Source organism: Urocitellus parryii, chromosome 3 (genome assembly GCF_045843805.1).
Source record: "Urocitellus parryii isolate mUroPar1 chromosome 3, mUroPar1.hap1, whole genome shotgun sequence".
Taxonomy (NCBI): Eukaryota; Metazoa; Chordata; class Mammalia; order Rodentia; family Sciuridae; genus Urocitellus; species Urocitellus parryii.
The window spans coordinates 54488510-54514987 of record NC_135533.1 but is presented as its reverse complement, the minus strand read 5'-3'; the positions used below and the strand labels follow the sequence as shown (position 1 = coordinate 54514987).

At 34.4% G+C, this 26478-nt stretch overlaps 1 protein-coding gene across 2 annotated transcripts in view; it reads right to left on the bottom strand.

The window, feature by feature from the left end:
* Cog5 (component of oligomeric golgi complex 5) overlaps nucleotides 1–26478 on the bottom strand; it is a 342572-nt gene that overhangs the window by 308072 nt on the left and 8022 nt on the right. For both annotated transcript variants that reach the window (XM_026395775.2, XM_026395774.2), the window contains exons 3-6: nucleotides 24508–24565; nucleotides 22298–22352; nucleotides 22030–22099; nucleotides 8804–8924 (exon numbers count right to left, since the gene is read on the bottom strand). In XM_026395775.2, the coding sequence (XP_026251560.1) occupies nucleotides 8804–8924; nucleotides 22030–22099; nucleotides 22298–22352; nucleotides 24508–24565 (304 nt within the window). The remainder of the gene's footprint in view (nucleotides 1–8803; nucleotides 8925–22029; nucleotides 22100–22297; nucleotides 22353–24507; nucleotides 24566–26478) is intronic.

Genomic DNA, 26478 nt, shown 5'->3' with positions numbered 1-26478 from the left:
ACAGATCAGAGTATCAGAAGCAAAAAGTATGATCTGGGGATTTTTTAATTAATTTTTAATACCTTCATTTTGTTTATTTAGTTTTTTATGTAGTGCTGAGGATCAAACCCAGTGCCTCAGGCATGCTAGGCAAGTGCTCTACCACAGCCCAAGCCCCAGCTCCCAATATATTATTTTTAATAAAAAAGAAACTTTAAATGAAAACCTTTAAAGATATAAAAGGATATTTTAAAAGTGAAAAGACATTTCAGTTGCAAAAGCATCAATATTATAAAAAGATCCAAAATTTATCACATTGATCTGTAAATTTGAAATACTAACATTTGTTTTAGCAAGTGGTATTAATAGCAAATCACTCAATCTAACAGTCAAGATATAAAATGCATGACTGAAATTTAGGAAACATTCAAAATTCCAATTCATGTCAGGAATATAAGCAGAAGCAGAAACCTAATCAATTTTGTTCTATTCTAATTGGAGAAAACTGTAGACAAAAAGAGGATAGTCAACAGCATTAAGAATAAATAAAAACTACATATAAAGAGATTAGCAATAATCAGAGAGCTCTCCATGACCCAAGATTTTTATTTAGTATTCCAGGTAAAGTATATATATTGTTAATCACATGATATCACACAATGATCTTCCCCAGCTTTAACTCAAATTTTACCAAACAAGTTGCTAATTATGAATATGTTTCCATTTCATCTGTGCAGAAAGAAAAATCATACTGCTTTCAGTCAAAGGATAGCATGCGCCTCAATGCAAGTTAATGAATTATTAGTGTTCTAGATTATAAATCCTTCTCTTATGAAATTGGTTTGTACAGAATTGGGAAAATTTTAGAAGAATGAGTTATCATTATAGTATATGGAGAACCAGCCATCCTGTCTATTAATCCCATATTCCATTTCCCCTCAAAAGTAGAGTGAAAATAATACCCACTAAAAGGAGGGAGAAAGGACAATAAATGAATCCTCCTACCTCAATTAAGGACTTCAGTCTAAAAGATGGGCTGCTTATGTGAATCCCCTACAAACCATCCCTCATTTGCTTTTGTTGCTAGTCTTTTCCATTCTTTTTGATATGTTGTTAGTTCTTATGAATAATTGAGTCAAATTAATGCCTTCTTTAGAACAAGGCAATAAAATATCCATAAACATCTATTAAATTAAGTTTTGGTGTCAGTAAAATAAAACTTCTGAACCAGAAACAGATCCTCAGTTATGATGAACAGACAGTCATGAATTTCAAAAATATCTTCTAAATGTTAAGACACTAATAAAAAGATTAACTTTTTAAATATCTTTCTAATATAAATATGGAGAAATAAAAGGAAAGCAATTGAAAAATATCATAGGCAGACATCACAATATCTGATTTCAAAATATACTACTAAACTATAGTTACCCAAAACACTTGATACTGGCATAAAAACAGACACATAGACCAATAAATCAGAATGAAGAACCCAGAAATAAATACACCCATCTACAGCTACCTGATCTTCAACAAAGGTACCCAAAACGTACATTGGAAAAAGGACAATCTCTTCCATAAATGGTGTTGGGAAAACTGGATATCCATAGTAAAGACTGAAACTAGACCTGTCTCTCTCATCATACATAAAAATCCATTTGAAATGGATAAAGATTTTAATGTAAAACCTGAAACTATTGGAAGGAAATATAGGAGAAACAAACATTTTAAATCATTGGTATAGGCAATTTTTTAAATTTATTTTTAAGTTGTAGTTGAACACAATACTTCTATTATATTTATTTTTATGTGGTCCTGAAGATTGAACCCAGGGCCTCACATGTGCTAGGCAAGCGCTCTACCACTGAGCCACAACCCCAGCCCACAATTTTTTTTTTTTTAATAAGACTTCAGAAGGACAAGCAACAGGAACAGAAACAGACAAATGGGATATAAAACACAAACCTTCTCACCAGCAACAGAAACAACAAACAAAGTGAAGAGACAATCTAAGGAATGGGAGAAAACGTGGAAACTATTCATCGGGCAAGGGATTAATTTTCAGAATATATTATAAACTCAAAATTCAACAACCAAAAAAGAAATTAATAATCTGATTTTTAAAATGAATGAATGATTTGAAGAGACATTTCTCAAAAGAAGATCTATAAAAGGCAAACAACTATATGGAAAATGTTCAGCAACACTCATCATCAGGGAAATGTAAATCAAAATCACAATGAGAGATTATCTCACCCCACTTAACAAGTGCTATGATAAAAAATCACACACACACACACACACACACACACACACACACACACACTCACACACACACCCCAAATGCTAGTAAGGCTATGGAGAAAAAGGAACCCTTATACACTGTTGGAGGCAATGTACAACCATTATGGAAAACATTCAAAAAAGTAAAATATGATACAGCTATCCCACTACGAGGTATATATATCCAAAGAAAATTAAATCAGTTTATCAGATACTTGCACAATGAGGCTTATTGCAGCACTATCCACAATAAGCCAAGATATGGAATTAAGCGGTGTCCACTGATGAAGGACTGAATAAAGAAATTGTGATTGATATATATATACACACATACACACAATAAAATATTAGTCAGCCATAAAAACAATAAAATCCTGTCATTTGTGGCAATACAGATGAAACTATAGGTCATAAATGAAGGAAGTCAGGCACAGAAAGGCAAATAGACATAGTCTTATTCATATATGGAAGCCAAAAAAGTTAATTTCACAGAAGTAGAAAGTGAAATAGTAATCACTAGAAACTAGAAGAGTAGGGGAGAAAGGAAATACAGAAAGGTCAGAAAATGGATACTGAAACATAGTGAGGAGGAATAAAAAGTTCAGGGTTCTAGTACTTTGTACAGCACAGTAGGGTGTCTATGGTTTACAACTAATAATATTTTTATAAAGAATTAGAAGAGATGGGTTCAGAGGTTCCCAACATAAAGAAATAATAAATGTTTAGAGAGACTGAAATGCTAATTACTATAATTAGATCTCATTACACTGTACACATGTACCAAATTATAACAAATATCCCATAAACATGTACAATTAATCAAAAGAAAGAAGTCACAGATAGTGAAGAACTAAGTACAAAATGAATTTCTCTAAAATTCATGGCAATCAGTATACAAGAAAAGAATCATCTGGCCAAATTCCAAATAGTACATTTATATCTTTCATTTTCTCTATATTTAAATATTCAGATCAACAATACCCAGCCAATTTTAGCATTGATAACACTGAACCAAAGACTACATCCAATTGTTCACCAATGGCTGTATTATAGGTGGAATACCTAATAACACCACAAAGGAAAAATAAGAAAGTGCTAATGTTGATTATAGAAATATAGCACATTCTCCTTTTAACAATGCAGCTTCTTCAATTCAACATGGATAAAGTAGGAATGCATTTCATGGAACAAGCAAATCTGTTACTCAACCTGACCCAGAATCATGTTAGGTGTTTTGAGACACTCATTGAATTTAAAAAGTTGCCATCCTCTGGGCTTACAATGATAGTTTATCCAGCTATTCAAAAATATTCTGAAAACTTTTAAATTTAAAATTATGTAGAAATTCTGCTCAAATGGGTTAATAATAGCTGGAAAAAGTAGTAAGTATGATAAAATAAACATTTTCCCAAGTATTTTATCTTACTAGTGTTTAAAAAATGTTATTGTTTTGTAGTATGAGCCACATACATTTTGTCTATTCTCAAAACTTCTTGAGCTATAGATCAGGCTCAAGGATAGAGTGCTTGTCTAGCATGCACAAGACCTTGAGCTCAATCCAAGAACCCTCCCCTAAAAGAGGCTGTTTTTAAAGAAAAATTAGAAATAAAAAATGATAAAATGTAATTTTGCAAACACACTATGTAGTTTTATTTTTTTAAATCAATACACAATAACAATCTGATGAAAAAAGTACAAGTCTACACTAAAATAATTCTGTCAATTTGATAATGGTATGATTTGAATTTTAATCTTAATTTTCCTAAATTATAAAAATGTTGAGCATATTTTCATATACATATGTGCCATTTAAAATATTCTCTGGTGAAATGTGTTTTCAAATATAACTAATTTGAAAGGCTCAATTTAAGAAAACAATAAATGTTGGCAAGGATATAGGGGAAGTAGAATATAAACACAGTAATGATAAGAATGTAAAGTATTACAACTACTTTGAAAACACTTCAATAATTTTTTTAAAAGTTAAACACACACCTACCAAATGATGCAAACCCTCCGCTCCTAGGTAATTAACAAGAAATGAAGATACAAAGATTTGTACATAAAAGTTCATAACACTTGATTTTTAATATCCAAAAATTAGGAATAACTCAAATGTCCACCAACAGATGAATGAATAAAAACAATTGGGATCTATCAAAGGAACATTACTTTGCAATAAAAAGAGATAAATTATTAGCCTGGAATGGTGGGGCAAGCCCGTAATCCCAGCAGCTGGGAGGCTAAGGCAGGAGGATTGTCAGTTCAATTCCATCCTCAGCAACTTAGCAAGGCCCTAAGCAACTCAGCGAGACCCTGCTCTAAATAAAATACAAAAAGGGCTGAGGATGTGGCTTAGTGGTTAAGTGCCCCTGAATTCAAGCCCCAGTTCCAAAAAACAAATAAATAAAATAATATATCGATACACATAATACTGATGCATTTCACAATAATTATGACAACTGAAAGAAGCTTGGAAAAAACACATACAAAGCATACAATTCTGTTTATATGAAATTCTTTAAAGTGGAAACTAATCTATATGCAGAAAATAAATCAGTAATTACTTGAAGAGAGAATACCAAGAGTCAAGAGGAAACTCTGGAGAGTGATACTATGTTCACTGTCTTGTTATTCGTGATGCCGCATGTCAAAATTATGTATTTTCAATATATCAGTTTATTATGTCACAGAAGGAAGGAAGGAAAGATGAAAGAAAGGGAGAGTATAATTATCACTAGATATTCAAAATATGTGTTTTAAATTAATACAGCTGAATTGCTTATCCAAAATGCTTGAAACCAGAAGTGCTTTGGGTTTAGGATTTTGGAACATTTTAACATATGTAATGAGATATCTTGGTCATGTGACCAAGTCTAACACAAAATTTATTTATATTTCATATATCATTTATACACATAGCCTATAGACAATTTTATACAAATGTATGTGGTATACCTACATTTTGACTGTGACCCATCACAAGAGGTCAAATGTGCCATTTTCCACTTGTAGTGTTATATCAGTGTTCAAAAGTTTGATTTTGAAGCATTTTGAATTATGGGTTTTTCAATTATGGATGCTCAAAGTACATATATCTTATATAACTTAAAATTCATTCCTTCAAAGTGTTCACATCAACAGTTTATAGTATATGGACAACTCTATACAAGACTAATTTCAGAACATTTTCATAACCCCAAAAAAGAAAGTTGTATCCACAGTAATCACTTGACACACCCTTAATCCCTCAGAATATACTTCATTTCTATTTGTCAATGTATTTTGTCTAGTCACACTAATTCAAAACGTCACATGGTTGGCAGATCACTTTTAACTTAATTTTAGGAGTGTGAATTATAATATAGGTATTACTACTGTACTTGTTTTACTCTAAGTATTAGCTGCTAGGCAAAAACTTTTAAGAACAACCACACGTGCTTGCAAGGAAATAATCTGCTACCCCTTTAAATGACTGCTAACATCCCTTCAAGTTTATTTTGTTTGTTTCTTTTACATGAGTGCTCCAAAGAAAACCACAAGGTACCACTTAAACTAACTAAAAAGGTGAAAGATCTATACAATAAAAACTATAGAACCCTAAAGAGAGAAATCAAAGAAAACCTTCTTTAGAAGATGGAAAGATCTACCTTGCTCTTGGATAGGCAGAATTAATAGTATCAAAATGACCATACTACCAAAAGCACTATAAAGATTTAATGCAATTCTGATCAAAATCCCAATGGCATTCCTCATAGAAAGAGAAAAAGAAATCATGAAATTCATCTGGAAAAATAAGAGACCCAGAATAGCTAAAGCAATCCTTAGAAGGAAGAGTGAAGCAGGTAGCATCACCATACCAGACCTTGAACTATACTATAGAGCAATAATAACAAAAACAGCATAGTAACCAAATAGTAACCAAAACAGACTGGTAGACCAAAACAGACTGGTACAGAATAGACGACACAGAGTCTAACCTACAAAATTACAATTATCTTATATTAGACAAAGTTGCCAAAAACATGCACAGAGAAAAGATAATATCTTCAACAAATGGTCCTGGAAAACTGGAAATTCATATGCAACAAAATGAAATTAAACCAACCCCTATCTCTCACCATGGACAAAACTTAACTCAAAATGGATCAAGGACCTAGGAATTAAAACAGAGACTCTGCATCTAATAGAATAAAAAGTAGTCCCTAATCTCATCATATGGAATTAGGCCCTAATTACCTTAATAAGACTTCTATAGCACAAGAATTAAAACCAAGAATCAATAAATGGGATGGAATCAAACGAAAAAGTTTCTTCTCAGCAAAAAAAATAAAAATATGTCAGGTGAACAGAGAGCCTACATCCTGGGAGCAAATTTTTATCCCTTACACATCAGATAGAGCACTAATCTCTAGGATATATAAAGAACTCAAAAAGCTAAGCATCGAAAAAACAAATAACCAATCAATAAATGAGCCAAGGACCTGAACAGACACTTCTCAGGAAAGGATATACAATCAATCAACAAATATATAAAAAGATACAAATGGAAGACATGATTTACAGTAGAAGGGGTAGAGAGAGAAAAGGGGAGGGGAGGGGAGGGGAGGGGAGGGGGGATAGTAGACAATAGGACGGACAGCAGAATACATCAGACACTAAAAAGGCAATATGTCAATCAATGGAAGGGTAACTGATGTGATACAGCAATTTGTATACGGGGTAAAAGCGGGAGTTCATAATCCACTTGAATCAAACCGTGTAATATGATGTATTAAGAACTATGTAATGTTATGAACGACCAATAAAAAAAAAAAAACAAATATATAAAAAGAAAATGCTCATCATCTCTAGCAGTCAGAGAAATGCAAATCAAAACTACTTTAAGATATCATCTCACTCCAGTCAGAATGGCAGCTATCATGAAGACAAACAACAAGTTTTGGCGAGAATGTGCGGGAACAGGTACACTCATACATTGCTGGTGGGACTGCAAATTAGCACAGCCAATATGGAAAGCAGTATGGAGATTCCTTGGAAATCTAGGAAAGGAACTACCATTTGACCCAGCTATCCCTCTCCTATACCCAAAGGACTTAAAAACAGCATACTACAGGGACACAGCCACATCAATGTTTATAGCAGCACAATTCACAATAGCTAAACTATAGTTTAGTGGAGCCAACCTACATGCCCTTCAGTGGATGAATGAATAAAATAAATGTGGCATATACACACAGTGGAATTTTACTCAGCATTAAAAGAGAATAAAATCATGGCATTTGCAGGTAAATGGATGGAGTTAGAGAAGATAATGCTAAGTGAAGTTAGCCAATCCCAAAAAAAACAAATGCCAAATGTTTTCTCTGATACAAGAAGGCTGATTCATAGCGGGGTAGGGAGGGAAAGCATGGGAGGATTAGATGAATTCTAGATAGGGAAGAGGGATGGGAGGGAAAAGGAGGGGGCAGGGGATTAACAAGGATGGTGGAAATGTGATGATCATTATTATCCAAAGTACATATATGAAGACTCGAATTGGGTGTCAACATACTTTATATACAACCATATATATGTGTAATAAGAATTGTAATGCATTCCACTGTCATAAATAAATAAAAAAAAAATAAAAATAAACCACAGGTGTGAGCATTTCTATGTGTATTCACTATTAAAAAATTTTCCCAGAAAAATTATGAATTGCTATATAATGGACCTTGAAGCTTGTTAGCAGTCAAAACCATGAAAACTAAACCCCTGAATGCTAAGGGCCTGCTATAAATGTCTGAGTATAGAATGAACAAATAAGGAATGTAGGCAAAATATGAACATAGGAATGGTCACCTAGAAACAGCATTTCTCTTTGACATTTCCCCTAGAGAAATGAAAAATTAAGCTCTCATGAAAACACAAGGATTTATGGCAGTTCTACTTATAATCACCAAAAACTGGAAAGAACACAAATGTCCAATTAGTGAATCAATAAACAACCCACAGCACATCCACAGAATGATAGTCCAACAAATATAAAGTAACAAACCAGTGGTACACCCAACAACTTGGATAAATCTCAGAGGTGTTATGCCAAGTAAAAGAAGCCAACCTCAAAAGATTACATACTTTATAATTTCATTTACTTGACTTTCTTAAAAAGATGAAACACAACAATAAAGATCAGTGGTTGCCTGCATTAGAGGCAGATGGTCTGTATGTGATTATCAAGTGTTGATGAGCAAATTTGGGGCAATGAAAGAACTATTCCATATCATGACTGTGGTGGTGGTTACATAAATCCACAAATGTCAAAATCTACAGATCTATATATGAAAAAGGACCAATTTATGATATAATTTTAAAAGTAACAGACATTCAAGAAAGCAAATTATTTTACTCACCAATTCTGAAAAATGTGACAATGCTATCTACAGCCAACTTTTCAAAAACTTGATCAATAATATTTGTTAACGGTAATAATAAATATCAATAAATCTAAAACTTAAAATCTTTAAACCTCTATTTAAATAATCAGAAAAGGACTTACCAAGTTCATTGAGACTCTGAGCAGCTTTTGTTATCTCTCTACTTCCCCCTTGCAGTTGTCCTTGGAGTCTCTTACTGAGATACAAGATGCGAATAATTCGCCGAAGCAAATCACAGGCAACCTGTGCAAATATCACAATGTTAAATATGTGTAGCAGATCCAATCAAGTTTCATTATAATTACTATTAATATGTTATTTGCCCATTCTTTTTTTTTAATGTCAATGGACCTTTATTTTATTTCTTTATATGCGGTGCTGAGAATCAAACCCAGTGCCTCACACATGCTAGGCAAGCGCTTTACCACTGAGCGACAACCCCAGCCCTTAATCTGTCCATTCTTTCCAGATGCTAAAGACTCATTCATGCCTTACTTCTCTAAATAAATACAAATCTTAAAAAAGTATCAAATTTAAGAAATTCCTCAATCTTCTACATTTCCTACAAACAGGATGTAGACAGGTTCTTCAGATTTAGGTTTATCATTTCTGGCAAGTTATCATTAAGTGGTAATAAATCACATATATGATTTTCTCTTGTGTTATTAGCAACCAATAATAAAGTCATACGTTCGATTTTCTTTTATTATTAGCAACCACTGATATTAAATATCAAAATTCATCAAAACCTGAGTAAATGCAAAACGATGTACTATTATTTAATCTTTGTTTGCTAGCACATAAAAATTTCTCTATGAAAATTTTTTACCTTAAGTATATTTGTCTATCCTTAAGGGTACAGCTCATACGGGAAAGTAAGCATAAATACTTATCTTCCTCTCAGCTTGTATTTCCAAAAGGAAGGGTTTCCTAATATCCACTAATGATGAACAAACAACAAGAATTTGTTCTTAGTTTGTTTTTTTTCCATTATAAATGAATTCATAAATGTAAACATAATATGTCAATTCGTTGTGAGCTATTATCCTTATTGGTACTCAAATTGACCCATTGTGACTAGTGGGAGCCTCAGAGTGATCAACTGTACTACATTGTCTGAGACTGAAATCTCCCAAATTTAGGATTTTTAGGGCTGAAAGTGAGATAGTTGAGCAACCTCGGGCATCTTTAAATTGGCTTCTGATTTCTTTTGTCATAGACCTAGTAGTCACCAATATATTCTTTGTTATCTGGTATAAAAAATGTTTCAAAATCATTTTATACAATTCATGTCCCAGATCTGGAATCAAAGAGTTCTCAAAGAAGCCCTTGTTTCTTTTAGGAAGAAATAGCATTTCAAGACCACATTCTCGGAACTAGTTTTGTTCATTTCTGAGAATTTTCCATAGATATAGCTAGGAAATGTCATAATTAAAATATAGCATAAATATTCATTTGCTTTAATCTACAATATAGACTTCTCAGATTAACATTATACATATACATATGTACAAATATATACAGAGAAATATACAATTTTGCACTCTTTTAAAATAAAATTAAAATATCTCAAGTTCCTAGGGATAATTTCCAATTAAAGATCAAAAGTACAGGGTATAAGGGCTGGAGATGTGGCTCAGCGGTAGCGCGCTCGCCTGGCATGCGTGCGGCCAGGGTTCGATCCTCAGCACCACATGCCAACAAAGATGTTGTGTCCGCCGAGAACTAAGAAATAAATATTAAAAAATTCTCTCTCTCTCTCTCCTCTCTCACTCTCTCTTTAAAAAAAAAAAAAAAAGTACAGGGTATTTATTTAACCTTCTATATTATATCAGTATATCATTATTTCCATGCTGAGACTCTTGGTTCTTAAGGATACGGGTGATAACTTAAAATAATTTATTTGCTTGACTGCACAATACACAGAAAACAGTATCTAACAAAACCAACACCATAATAAAACTATGATTGTTGAAAATGAGCTAATTTTTTTCTGGATTCTATTTCTTTATCAAAGCATACAGTTATCACCTACTATACATTCCTTTCCGGCCCTATTTATCTTAGTTCTAATGCTCATCGAAAGTCTTTACACTGGTATTTCTCTAATCATTTTGGTAACTGAAAAACACTACTAGTTTCCTAAGAAAAGTTTATAAAAACAATATTCCCTGCATTGACATAGGTTGATAGGAGTCTATAAATGAAAATTACAAGATACAAGAATGAGTAAACAGAAAAATGAGCAAGTGAAAAGACTGACGCTTAATCCACAGCACAAGTAAGAAAAAGCCCACAGTAACAGAAAAAGAAGAAAAAATTCAGGAACTGAGGTTTCAGAACAGGTGCTAGGTTGATATTACAGATTGAACAATGTTCCACTCTCCATTATACCTATGAGAAAGGTTCCTCTGCATTCTCACTGACCAAAAATGTATCTATTGCTGGCTGGCTGTCCCCAAAATAATTTGAAAATATCTCATCTCCACCATCTGAAAAAGACATTCAAACTCTTCTTGCATGCTCTATTTCTCAAACTGTAATACGAGACACGTACAAATACATTAAAAATTACATGTTTTGTTTAATCACATGCCACATGTTTGAAAAAAACACAAATGTGCTATGGAAAAAAAATTATTGTAGTCCTTTTGGTAATAGGGATTGAACCCAGTAACCACTGAACTGCATCACCACTTTATTTTATTTTTTGCTTTAAGACAGTTCTCACTAAGTTGCTGAAGGTCTTACTAAGTTGCTGAGGCTGGCCTTGAACTTGTGATCCTCCTGTCTCAGTTTTCTGAGTCTCTCAGATTACAGGGATGCACAACTGCACCCAGCCATTTTATTCATTTTTTTAATTAGTATAAGTGCCTGGTACATAATACTCTGCTAAGGTTGTGATTCAAATATTAATGTATTATCATAACCTTCAAGGAATTTAGTCTTATGGAAGAGTTTAAAGAAAGGCAAAGTTATGCAGAAAGAGCTATATGAAAATATTTATGTGATTATTAAAGGAATCAAATAATGAAAAATAAATATTACGCTTTGCCAGAGTAAGGAGAACAGAACTCACAAGAGCTGACATACCTAATGAAATCTGTTAAGTATCAAGAACATTCTGAGTTAGGAAAGAGAAAATGTGCAAATGAATAAATGTGAGAATCTCTTGCACACTCAGAAATAATAAGTAGTTTAGAATTAAATAGTATCCATGGTAAATATTTTTAGAATGACAAAAGGCAAAGTTGATAAAGTTAAAAAGAGGCCACATCATGAAGTGGCTCATGCCCATTAAAGACAAGGGCCTTCATTCTATTTCTTAATGAGAAACAACTGAATAATTATATCAAGTGGAAAAAAACGACCTGATGTGGTTTTAGAAAGATGAAGTATGCAGTTTTCCTATTTTCAGTAAGGCAGGCTAGATATTTGCTTCCCATGGAAAACAACTAAAAATGTTTTCTCAAACATAAAGACATTTCAAAAGAGCAATGAAATGATAACACAAATATCAGACCAAATGTGAAGCAAAAGAAGTGAACCCAAAGAATAAAGAAGCAAATGCACTTGTAATCTTAAAATACTTGCTAATTCCAGAATGAATCTTGATAGCCTTTGAGGCAAAGTAGGGGACAGGGGCTAAAACTGAGTTTAATGCTTATTTTAAGAGAAATAAATCCTCTCTGAAAGACTCAGATATTAAAAAAAAAAAAAAAGATCTCTCAAGTAAAATATCCAACCCATAGCAAAACACAACCAGGCAAACAGGGAAACTGGACAGAGCTAACAAACAACACTAAGATAAATTTGTAAAAACCAATAACACTGTTCTACTGAATTCAGATAACAAAAAACCTCAATAGAATATGTTCAAGAAACAGGAAATATGAGAGTTGATGCAGCATTTTAGGAAAAGAAAAAAATCGAACTTCTAAAAAATTATACAATGAAGAAAAAGAAAAAAATAAATAAAAATTAAATAATGACCAAGATTTAGCAAAATAGTATTACTTAGATTAGCTTATCCACAATCTAGCAGTTGCTAAAGAAAAAATTAATAGAATGGAAGATCATCTAATTCAGAGGGAAGGGAAAAAAAAACACTTCAGAAAACAGCAGGGAGAAACAAAAATATAAAATAAAGGGGGTAAAGAACTTATAACAATAATTGAGTGTAAATTTTTTCAAAAGAGAGAGAGAAAAAGAGAGAGAATTTTTTAATATTTATTTTTTAGTTTCCGGTGGACACATCTTTATTTTATTTTTATGTGGTGCTGAGGATTAAACCCAGCGCCCCGCGCATGCCAGGCGAGCGTGCTACTGCTTGAGACAAACCCCCAGCCCTTGAGCGTAAATTTAATCACAATCTCAAGAAACAGAACAGTGTAGACTTGAAGAAATCACGGGTTAGAAATAAAGGAGACAAATTCATACAATGAACATAGAAAACGAACTGCAAATGAGATGAATAAAAGAAACCACTTTCTGATACTGAGAGGAATCAAAAAGGAAGAAAATCTTAAAAGATGCCAAAGGAGCCGAGTACGATGGCACATGACTGTAATGTCAGTGACTTTGAGAGCTGGACAGGAGGATTGCAAATTTGAGGCCAGTTTCAACAATTTAGTGAGACCCCATTTCAAAATACAAAATAAAAAGGCTGAGGTGCTTTACCACTGAGCACATCCATAGCTCAGTGGTACAGTGCCCCTAAATTCAATCCCTAGTACCACACACACACAAAAAAAAAGGCAGCAACAGCAGCAGCAGCAGCAGCAGCCAAAGGAAATAGCAGATCATAGTCCTGACAGTTTCTCATAACTCATTTAGAAGCCAGAATACAATGGGATGATATCTTCTACATGAAAAAAACTAATAAGAATTAATTCTATAAGGAAGAATGGAAGAGTGATATAGTGTGGTTGTGGAGTGTCCCCCAGGGCCTGTTGAGTGAGTTCTCAAGTTGGTGCTATTGAAAGGTGGTAGAAAACTTCAAGAGGTAGGACTTCCTAGGAGATCTTAAGTCAGTGGGGACATGCCATCAAGGGGGCTATACAACTCTGGTGTCTTTCTCTCCCTTCTTCACTTCCCCACCAAGAGGTGAATGACCTCTACCATACACTCCCACCATTATGTGCTGTGTCACCACAGGCCCAAAGCAATGAGGCCAACCAGTCACGGTGATACCCCCAAAACTATGATCAAAAATAAAAATAAAGTTTTTCTCTTTAAATTCTGACTTCTTAGAGTTTTCTTACAGTAACAGAAAGTTAACACAAAGGGAAGAGGGACAGATACCCAATTAAAAAATGGGCAAAGGGTTTGAATAGACATTCCTCTAAAGAACATATATAAGTGGTCAATAAGACACAGTCAATATCATTAGTTACTAGGGAAATGTAAATTAAAATGACAATGAGTTTCTGTTTTGTTTTGTTTTAGGTACTGGGGATTGAACCCAGAGGTGCTTTACCATTGAGCCACATCCTTAGCCCCTTTTTGTATTTTATTAGAGACAGGATCTTGCTGAGTTGCTTAGAGCCTCTATAAATTGCTGAGACTGGCCTCTAACTCACAATCCTCCTGCCTTAGCCTCCCAAGACACTGGGATTACAGGCATGAATATCTATACCTGGATTGAGATACTTTTTCCACATCCAATACAACTGCTCTATTAAAAAGAAAAATGTTGGAAAGAAATAGAAAACTTAGAACCTCACACATTCCTGATAGGAATAGAAAATAGTGCAGATGCCTTGGAAACAGTTTGGCATCCCTCAAAATGTTACACACAGAGTTGTTATATGACCTGTCATAGATATTCTTAGGAATAAACATATCCAAGAGAATTTATTTAAATATGTCCACACAAAAAATTAGACACAAAACTTGTTCATAGCAGCCTTAATTTATAATTGCTAAAAAGCAGAAAAAAATGTCCATCAATCAATAGATAAACAAAAAGTAGCATACTCACACAATGAAATACTATTAGTCTTTAAAAAAGGATGAATGATCTATCCTGCAAAATGAATAAATCTTGAAAATACTATGCCAAATGAAGGAAGCCAAACATAAAATGCCTCAAATGTATGATCCATTTATATGAAATCAGCAGAATATTCTACAGCAATAAAAATTAAGCAACTAAACAATCAACATGGATGAATCATTTTTTAAAGGCATACTATTTTCAAAAAGTTGGGTACTACAGTTTTAGATAACATAAAAAAAACAAAAAAATCAATACGAGATGTTGAAGAATTATGTCAGCAAGATAACATAATTTCCAGCATTTCAGCTTGCAGCCACAATAATTTGCATAATTTTTCCAAGCACAAAAATACCTTCACAAGATCAAAGAAAAGCAGGTGAGACATTACAGCATCTGAGTATAGCACAGAAATAAGAAATGACACATTAATAGAAATGGCCATGTACCCTTTCCCCACCCCAGGCACCTTGGCACAAAAATACCTTCTGGGAGAGGGACAGAGAAAGAAATGAGCACTGGACTTTGGCTTGGACCCTAACAGCAAGCATTCCACAGTGAAAGCCAGTATCAGACAAACCCTAATATCCCACATTCTGTGCCAGCACTTGCAGACCAGACCTCCTGACCCATCCCACCATCAGGTTAATACCCCAAAAACCCAGTCTCTGAGTAGCCCCATATTTGGGGTCTATTCGAGCAATAAGCCAAACCCTGTGGCCCAGACTCCAGGTTAGCATTACAGACATCTCCAGGACTAATTCAGCACCAGACAGCACCACAGACCTAGCTAGGCTTCAAGTCTGCCCTCTGCATCAGCTTAGCACCCACAGACACTAGAATCAGGCAAGCCCCCGCAGCATCATGCTCCAAACCAGATCACGTGGCCCCAGTTCAGGCCCACCACAATACCATATAGGCATCTATAGCCTCAGACATAAAGCCAGACACCAGAGAAAAACTCCAGATCTGCCACTGTGGCCCCACTTTTCAGCAAACCCAGCATCCCAGTCTGCTCCAGCAGACCAAGTGTCTAGGCCCATGCCAGTAGAACACAACACCCAGTCACAAAGCCATAACTTAGACCTGTCCTTATTACCCAAGTTCCAGGCCAACCCTCATGGACCTACATTCCAGGTCAATACTATATATAAAAGAGGTCCAGAAAGTCCCCTATAGATTCATTCATGCCCCAGGCTACCCCTAGTAGACTCAGGACAAAGACCCAACCCACAGGCTTACAACCCAGACTCACCACAAATCCAGGCCACACCCATGGATTCAGGTTTCAAATCTGTCCCAGAGGATCTGGGTACCAGAATGTTCTAGCACTTAGCTTCATCTTGCAGATTCAGGCTCAGAGTCAGTCCCAGTATCAGATCAGTGTCCAAGGACATAGGTTTCAGGCTGGCCCTCACAAATACAGGCTCCAGTCATGTAAGAGTAAAGCTAAGTCAACAGATCCACCACAGTGGGAGCTAGCCTAGCACTACGGATCCAGGATGAAGGCCTAAACCAGCAGACCCAAGCTGATATAAATTTAAAAACTGTTGGGAGTCGCCCCGGCTCCAAAGACTAACTTCCCCCATCCCCCAAGAAGAGCCGTCAAATGGTGAGCCCTGCTGGCTCACATGATCCTTACCCACCAATCAGAGCCCTGCTGGCTCACCTGATCCTTACCCTCCAATCAAAAAGCACCCCATGCCAATTGTCAAACCACCCCTGGCTCTATAAATATGCAGAGCTGTTCCTCAATAAACGGGCATTTGCTCCGATGACAAGCCTTGTTTGTTCTTTCATCAAAAACAAAAAACTTAGAGAAGTTATGAAACACCATCAAACACACCAATGTAGGCCAGAAAAAGCAGAGAAACAGGGGCAGAAAATTTATGACAACAGCTTACCAATTCTAGGAAAAACAAATATCCAAGGACAGGAACCTCAAAGATCTCCAAAATCTGAAAAGATCTCAAAGACCTTCCTCATTGGACATAGGCTCCAGATCCAATGCTTTGGACCCTGAAGCCAAACTTGTCCAACTGATGACCAGGTACCAAACCAGCCTACCCCAAGGACCCCAGCAACAAGCCTGCACCTGAACCACACCAGATGCTCTACCCACAATCTCTGAACAGGCTCAATGCGGAAGGGCATTCCCAGTCAAATATAGTCTGCATAGACAGGAGTAAGTCCCTAATTCTTTAAATGTGCAGATACCAACACAAGGCAACAGGGATCACTAATAATCAGGAAAACCATCAAAGAAAACAAAATAAAGCACCAATAACCAATAATTAAGGAATAGAGATTTACATACTTCCAAAGAATTCAAAATAATCACCTTAAAGCAGCTCAGAAAGCAACCAAAAAACACAGCTAAATGGAATGAGAGAAAGGACAAAAAAAACAAAATGAGAATTTCAACAATTAATTGAAACTATAAAAAAGAACACAATAATGAGAAAATATCCATACATTTCAACAGCTGACTTGATCATGCAAAGGAAAGAATCAGTGACCTCAGAGACAGGTTTAACTACTGAATCAGACAAATATAAAGATAAAAGAATTTTAAAAAGCAAAAAAAGCTTATAGTAGTTACCATCAAACACACCAATGTAGGCCAGAAGAGGCAGAGAAATGGGCAGAAAAGATGACAAGCTTACCAATTCTAGGAAAGACAAAAATCCAGGGACAGGAATCTCTAAAAGATCCCCAATTTCACCCAATCAAGACCAGAGCAAAATAAACTTTAAAAATCAAAGATAAGGGGCTGGGGATGTGGCTCAAGCGGTAGCGCGCTCGCCTGGCATGCGTGCGGCCCGGGTTCGATCCTCAGCACCACATACCAACAAAGATGTTGTGTCCGCCGAGAACTAAAAAATAAATATTAAAAATTCTCTCTCTCTCTCCTCTCTCACTCTCTCATTCTCTCTTTAAAAAAAAAAAAAAATCAAAGATAAAACCAAAATCTTGAAAGCAGCAAGAGCAAAGAGGCATATTGTATACAAAGGAATTTCAATACAACTAAAAAGCAGATTTTCCAGCAGAAACCATACAGGCCAGGAGAGATCAATTCAACATGCTAAAAGAAAAATACTGCCAACTAAAAATACTTTTATCAGCAAAACTATCCTTCAGAAATTAAGGAAAAAAATTAGCTTTCTCTAACAAAAGCTGAGAAAGTTCATCACCACTAGACTGCCTTACAAGAAATGCTAAAGGGAGTTTTTAAACAAAAGATGATAATTAGTGACATGAAAATATATGAAAGTAGAAAGCACTGATAAAAGCAAGTACGTATTCAAATTCAGAACACATAGTCAGTCCCATTATCCATGAGAAATACAGTCTGAGAATTCCTGTTGAATGCCTTAATCCACAGATAGAAATGTACCCCAAATACAAGTACTGCAATGTCATAACAGTTAATCTGATGAGACTAAGTAACTAAAAGGTGTGTATAGCATATACACTATGGATATACTGGACAAAGAGATAACTCATATTCTGCACAGAATGGAGCAGAATAGTACAAGATTTAATCCTGCTACTTAAAACAATGTGCAACTTAAAACATAAATTGTTTATTTCTGAAAATTTCCAATTAATATGTTTGGACCATAGTTGATCACCGACAAGTGAAACCACAGAAATCCAAATAATAGATGGAGAACTACTGTACGTTAATATTGTAATGGTGGTATGCAAGTCACATGTATCTTTAGCAGGAAGGTTAAAAGAGAAAACAATTAAATCATGGCTACAATAATTTTTAAGAAATATGCAATAATAAGATATAAATGGGTACATCAAAATATAAAATACAGGATGGAGTAAATAAAAAGGTTTTGTGCAAAGTTCAATTGTGATCAGTGTAAAATAACCTGTTATAACTATAGGGTGTTTTACGAAAGTCTCATGATAATCATCAAGATCTATTAATAGATACATTAAAAGAATAAAAAATAAGAGGATTTGAGATGTAGCTTGGTGGTACAACATGAGTTTAGCATTCAAAAGGCCCTGGGTTCAATCCCTAGAGTCCCAAAAAATAAATGAAAAGAAATCAAAGTATCTCAAAAATTTTAAAATCACCTTATCACAAAGAAAGACAGCAAGAAAGGAGTAAAGGACCCACAAAAGAAACAGAAAAAAGTAACAACAGTATCACAGTCAACTATCACAGTCAAAAGACACAGTGACTGAATAAATTTTTTACAAAAACAAAAGACCCAACTATGCATTCCCTAAGACACTCATTTCACTTTTAGGAATATACACAGACTGAATGTGAGGAACATGAAGAAGTAGAAAATAAAAATGGAAACTAAAGAGACAAGAGCTAGCTACAGCTACATTGATAAAACAGACTATAGGCCAAAAACCGTAAAAAGAGACAAATCATTTTATAAAGATAAAGGAGGTCACTTCAGTAAGATGACTTAAAAACCATAATTATATATGCACGATACATAGAGGTACCTTAATATTTAAAGCTAATACCAATCTATCAATTGAGTGAGCAAGAGAGAGAGAGAGGGCTGGGGATGTGGCTCAACTGGTAGCGCGCTCGCCTGGAGTGCGTGCGGCCCGGGTTCGATCCTCAGCACCACATACCAACAAAGATGTTGTGTCCGCCGAGAACTAAAAAAAAATAAATATTAAAAAAAAAAAAGAGAGAGAGAGAGAGAAATGCCAAATAATAGGGGACTTCAATACCCCACCTTAAGCAATGTACAGATCACCAAGAAGTAAGGAAATAGCAGACCTGAACCACACTGTACACCAAATGGATCTAACAGACATTTATAGAACATTCCATCCAAGAGCAGCAGAATATATATTCTTCTCAACTTCAAAGGAACACTCCTCAAGATAGATCATATGTTAGGCCACAAAACAAGTCTTAAAAAATAGAAGAAAACTAAAATTATACCAAGTATCTCTTCTGATCACAATGATATGAAACTAGAAATCAATAACAGGTTAAATTCTGGAAAATTTACAAATGTGGAAATTAAACAGCATGATCCCAAACAACCATGGATCAAAAAAAGAAATTAAAAGGGAAATTTTAAAATATCTCTAGAAAAACAAAAATGGACAATACATAACATACCAAAACTTATGGGATAAAGCAAAAGTAATTCTGAGATGGAATTCTATAGCAATAAACACCCACATCAAAATATAAAATCTCAAATGAGCTAGTAACATTAAATCTCAAGAACTAAGAAAAAAAAAACTAAGCCTAAAGTTATTAGATGAAAGAAAATAATACAGATCAAAGCAGAAATAGAATAAAAGATTAGAAACATAATAGGAGGCTCTGGGGTTGTGGCTCATTGGTAGAGTACTTGCCTAGCACGTGTGAGGCACTGGGTTCAATCCTTAAAACAAAATAAAATCAATCCATAAAAATAAATAAATAGGTGCTGGGATTGTGGCTCAGCAGTAGAGCGGCCCCTAGCACAGGCGGGACCTGGGTTCGATCCTCAGCACCTCATAAAAAAAATAAAGACATTGTGTTGTGTCCATCTACACCTAAAAAATAAATATAAATAAATAAATAAATAAAATAAAGGTATAAGAAAAAAAAAAAAGAATAGGAAAGATCAACTAAGGTAGAGTTCAGTTCACACCTAGCAATGCATGAGGCCTTGAGTTCAATCCCCAGAACTGCCCCTCAAATCAACAAAACTAAGAACTGATGTTTTGAAAAGATACACAAATTCAAAAAAACTTTAATTAGACTAAGGAAAAAAAAGGGCTCAAATTACAATTGATACCTCAGAAATACAAGGATCATAATTTATGAAAAATTATAGAGCAACAAATTGAATAAATTCCTAGACATATACAACCTACCAAGACTAAATCATGAGGAAATAAAATCTGAACAGACCAATAATAAGTAACAAAATTGAATCTATAATAAAAAGTATCCCATCAAAGCAAAGTTCAGGAACTTAACACTTTCACTTATGAAATTCTGACAAACATTTAAAGATTAATACCAATTGTTCTCGCTCTTTCAAAACACAGAAGAGGAGGAGATGCTTTTAAACTCATTTTTTGAGGTTAGCATACCCTGATACCAAGGCCAAGCAAAGACACTACAAGAAGAGAAAATTACAGGTCAATATCCCTAATCAATATAGATGCAAAATTCTCAACAAAATACTATCAAATTCAACAGCATATTATAAGGATCATTACAATGACCAAAGGGTATTTATCCTTGGGATACAAAGATGGTTCAACATACACAAATCAATGAAAGTGATTGACCACATTAACACATTGAAGAAAAAAAACATATGATCCTGTCAACAGGTGCAGAAAAGCCATTTGGCAAAATTCAACATCCTTTCATAATGTAAAAAAAACTCTCAACAAATTAGCTGTCAAAAGAGTGTGCTTCAACACAATAGACACCATATATAATACATATACAATACCAAAGGTAACATTGTACTCACTGGTAAAATGTTCAAAGCTTTTACTCTAAGATCAGGAACAGAGGAAGGATATCTACTCTTACCACACCTATTCAACACAATACTGAAAGTCTTAGCCAGAGATATGAGGAAAGAGAAATAAAAGCATCCAAGCCCCAAAGGAAGAATCATCCCTATTTGCAGCTATGATCTAATATGTAGAAAACCCTTGATATTCCACCAAAAACAGAAAATGAATTTGATAAAGTTGCAGGATACAAAAACCAACATACAAAAATCAGTAGTATTGGGCTGAGGATGTGGCTCAAGCAGTAGCGCGCTTGCCTGGCATGTGCGGGTTGCTGGGTTCGATCCTCAGCACCACGTAAAAATAAAATAAAGATGTTGTGTCCACCGAAAACTAAAAAATAAATATTAAAAAATTCTCAAAAAAATCAGTAGTATTTCTGAACACTGAAAATGAAAAATAAATCCAGAAAATACTCCAATTTTAACAGCTACAAAAATGAAATAAAATACTTAAGAACTACTAAGTAGGTAAAAGATCTATACAACAAAAACCATAAAAATTGATGAAAGAAATTGAAGATGAAAATAAAACAGTAAATGATTTATTAAACAGCAATAATGAGAATTAAAATAATTCACTTTAATAATTTGGATTTATGTTTTTTTAAACTGGATATCTTCTAGGGCTATTTATTACTTCGTCCCCTTTTCTCTCATGTTCTATCCAATTCTTTTATTTCTGCAGGATATATATTCTTTAAATAAGCGCATTTATAAAACAACATGAATAATAATAATAAAGTTTATAGAAATAAAATTTATAAAATCAACATAAATAATAATAATAAAGTTTATAAAAATAAAAGTGAGAACCTACCTGAAGCCTTGCTAATTGTGCTGTGCGGGCTACTATTTTATTGTATGGCTCCACAATTTTTGCTTTCATCCTAAGAGAGGAAAAAAGAGAAAGAGAAATAAGAACAAAATCATCTTCAAAGGGCTGGGAATATAGCTCAGTTGGTACAGTACTTGCCTCACATGCACAAGTACCTGAGTTCAATCCCAAGCACCACAAAAAAAAAAATCATTTTCAAAATATAAACAAATAATTTCATACCATATATTTATAAAATGAATAACAGTACCTATCCACAGCTCCTTGTAAAGCCCCAATTCTTGTCTGCATCATCTGAAGAACACCTGGGAAAACAACAACTTATATTGGCATTACAAGTACAAGGATTCACACTGGGTAAAAATAAATTAATTAAATAAAATTAATATATATACAAACCTAATTTTAACATTTTCTGCCACCACCCTAATCCAAGCAACCAATATCTTTTACTTGCACTGTTATGAAAACCTATAATTAGCTTTCCCCTTCAATGCTTACCCCACAAAAGAAATCTGAGGGACCTGAGTATGACTGCTTAATGAGTATTGGGTTTTCATTTGGGGTGGTGAAACAGTTCTTGAACTAGGTAGTAGTACAGTTCTTGAATACTGTAAATGTACTTAATGCCACTAATTTGTATACTTTAAAATGGTTAAAATAGTAAATTTTATTACATGTACTTTACTACTATAAAAACAAAGCCTTGAAATCTTCAAAAGTTCAAATTGTATCATACTATTCTTCTGCTTAAAACCCGTCTGTGGTCTCCTCTTCACTATTATATTAAAACTATAGTCCATAGCTTGGTCTGTTAGATCCCACATTATCTGGAAATAGAGTACTTACTCTAGCTAGCCCTTAATTTCCTATAAGATAATTCCTACTATTTCTTCAAGACTTGTGCTTAACAGAAACAATTACTAACAAGATCCCCTACTAATTTAGATTCCCTTTTTTATTCACTTGTATAGAATATTATATTTTTACTTTATGGCACAATTATATTAAGTAATTACATATTTAGTTGTATATGTTTAATGTTTTACTCCCCTGCCAGGATATAAATTCCTGATATTAAGGAAAGTATCTTTTTTATTCCCTACTATATAATCAAAGCCTAACTCAGAATCATTAGCAGGTACATGATAAATATTGTTTTTTTAAAGAGAGAGAGAGAGACAAGAGAAAGAATTTTTTTAATATTTATTTATTTTTAGTTTTTTTTGGCGGACACAACATCTTTGTTGGTATGTGGTGCTGAGGATCGAACCCGGGCCGCACGCATGCCAGGTGAGCATGCTACCGCTTGAGCCACATCCCCAGCCCCATGATAAATATTTTTTGAATTAATGAATTATGTATTATACAAATAAACATGGACAGCAAGCATATTACTGCCTTTATAATCCAGGTTTACAACATGATGAAAAAACTACAAAATTATTAGTGTTTTCAGAGATAACTTAAACTTCATTATTTAGGCTTTCCATTATTGTGATTCAATTATTTTGAATTCTTCTCCTTAAAACTCAGTTTCTATATTCAATTGGCACAGTCATATTTTGAAAACATAGTAATCTAAATAAATTTAAGTATAGACATCCTTTCATATTCTAAATAAAGTAACATTAGAACTAATAAAACATTCCTATCAGCATACAATGATACATTAATATGGTTCAGTCCAACAGAATCTAACAAGGACCTGAGGATTTTTTTTTCCTTTCTTTTTGCTGGTTTCATGGTTCATTCCCCTACTTGTCTTGGTTGTCAGCATTTCCTTACATCTTATTGTCTTCACAATCTACTCTTAATCAGTTTTCACTAATACTCCACTGAAATAGATCTTATCGAGGCCACCTGAAATCTCCAAGTTGCCAAATTCAACAGTCAATTTTGTCTTTAGGGTCACAGACATACTTCATCACTCCCTCCCTAAAATACATTCTTCTCTAGGCTTCAAGTCATCACACCCTTGAGTTTGTCGATCCTACTCTTCCTTCTTCTGCTAGATCTCTACATGTTGGAGTACCTCCCAAGACTTGATTCTCAGAAATCTTCTCTACTCCATCTATAATCTTTTGGGGATTTCATTCAATCCCAATGTTTAAATACTCTCTGTTCAATAAAATATTGATATATACATATGTGTGTATACTTATGTACATATGCACATATTATGCACATATATATATATATATATATATATATGTATATATACGTTGATTTTCTTTGTAGCAAACTATGTACACATACACATACAATTTGGAGCCCTGAACTCTGCTATGTTAAATTTAAGATGCCCAAGATTAATTTCTGTCCCACCCCAACGCCATCAAAAAGCATAATCCTCTCCACTCTATCCCATCTCAATTTCTAATATTAGGTCCATCTGCACTTAAAGGTTCTTAACTTCCCCAAGAACATACTTAATCTGTGGTAGCTGATAAACTGTACCTTCCAAAGACTCAATCCCTGTTGCTTGTGCCAGTAAATCTTCATGTCTTGCAACAACCTGAAAATGAAGAATGAATAATCAACAATTGCTCTATAATGCATTTTTCTTGGTTACCACAATAAAGAACCGAAGCTCTTTCTTGGTGTATAAATGGGACAAACACTTAAAGAAGGTTATGAGGTTGTGGAAGTGTGCTTCAAATGAGTTACTAGTGGGAACACATACATCTGTTTATAGTTTAATAGAACAGGAGGAGATATTGCCTTTTCACTAGCTCTGTCTTAGTCTATTTGGGGTGCTAAACAAAATACCACAGACCAATTTCACAAACACAGATTTATTGTCCATAGTTCTGGAGTTCGTTGAGTCCAAGATCAAGGTGCAGGCAAATGTGGTGGGTGTCTAGTAAACACCCATTCCTTATAAACGGTGCCTTCTGTGTCTTCAATGATAGAAAACCTGAACAGCTCCCCTGGCCCTCACTAATAAGGGCCCTACTACTCTCCCAAAACTCCCTCAACTCTTAATGTTATTACATTGGAGATTAAGCTTCAACACATTACATTAATTCTTCAGAAATAAGAACTCTCAGACCATAGGAAGCCCCTGGTTTCCCTAATGAGATACATAAGTGGAGTTGTACCAAAAATGAAAAAATCAGCTAGTTCTTGACAGGTTATTCTTCTTTCTCTTTAAAGAATGTCTTCAAACATCAGGTTTTCTTAGTTCTTGAACTTAATTCAGTGCCGTCAAAGCTATATCCTAATACGGACAGATAAGGCGCTTGGTGCCTATCTATACTTAAATATATCCCTGCTTCCAGTTTCCTGGTGACACAGCAAATTCTCTTCCCTACAAAAGACTGACATTTTTATATAAGAAAATTAGGGCAGTGTAGATGACCACAACAAAAGTAAAGAAGGTTAAGAGTTAAAGGTCATGCTGGGCACAGTGGCACACACCTATAACCCCAGCAGCTCAGGAGGCTCAAGCAGGAAGATTGCAAGTTCAAGGCCAGCCTCGGAAATTTAACAAGGACCTAAGCAACGTGGTGAGGCCCTGTCTCAATGTAAAAAAATATAACAAGGGCTGGGGAACATGGCTCAGTGGATGAGCACCTCTGGATTCAATGCCTGGCACCAAAAAAAAAAAAAAAGTTAAAATTCACTGGCAAGCGATTCCTAAGAACATTAAGAAATTATGCAAATCTTTAGAATGAAAAATCCTTATCATTTTTTACACTTAATTCCAATGAATAAAAGTTTCTTATTCGTATCTACAAAGAACTAAAGCTATCTTGGTAAACTTAAGTTCCTAATCAGCAAAGATTCATTCATTGACACCCTCCACTTTGTCCTATTTCAGATATCACTGTCATTCTATCAAGTCTCTTCCTCTCTTATCCAAGTGTTAGTCTAATTTAACCTCTGAGGTTACCAGAAGACATCTGAATTTTCCTCATGCCCTAACTACTAGTAAATCTTTTGCAATATTAATCATCTCACTGACAAATTAATTTTATTGTATTTGTTTTATTAATTAGTATTATCTCAATTTTGCTTCTGTAAAAACACCACTTATAGCATGTTCAGATCTCATATTATAATTCAGAGATTTCCTCTCACATCCTAAACTTAACAGTGTAACTTGTCCTATGTATGAAATGTTAAATTTTAAATTCATACTGATTCCTACAGAGAATGTATTATGTGCAAAAATAGAGAAAATAAGCATAAGCAGGCAGAAAGAATTTCAGATGACTCTTGCAAAATGCCAACACCTTAGAACTACATACACAGTTAACTATATTCTCCCTTATCTCACAAACACCTTGTACTATTCTAATTAAAATAAGCATCATCTGTTCGCCATTACTTCTGTCTGTCTGCCACTGATCTAAGAGTCCCTGGAAAGTCAGGAAATGTGTTTCTCTATCCCCACAGCCTGACACAAAACATGACAATTAAAAG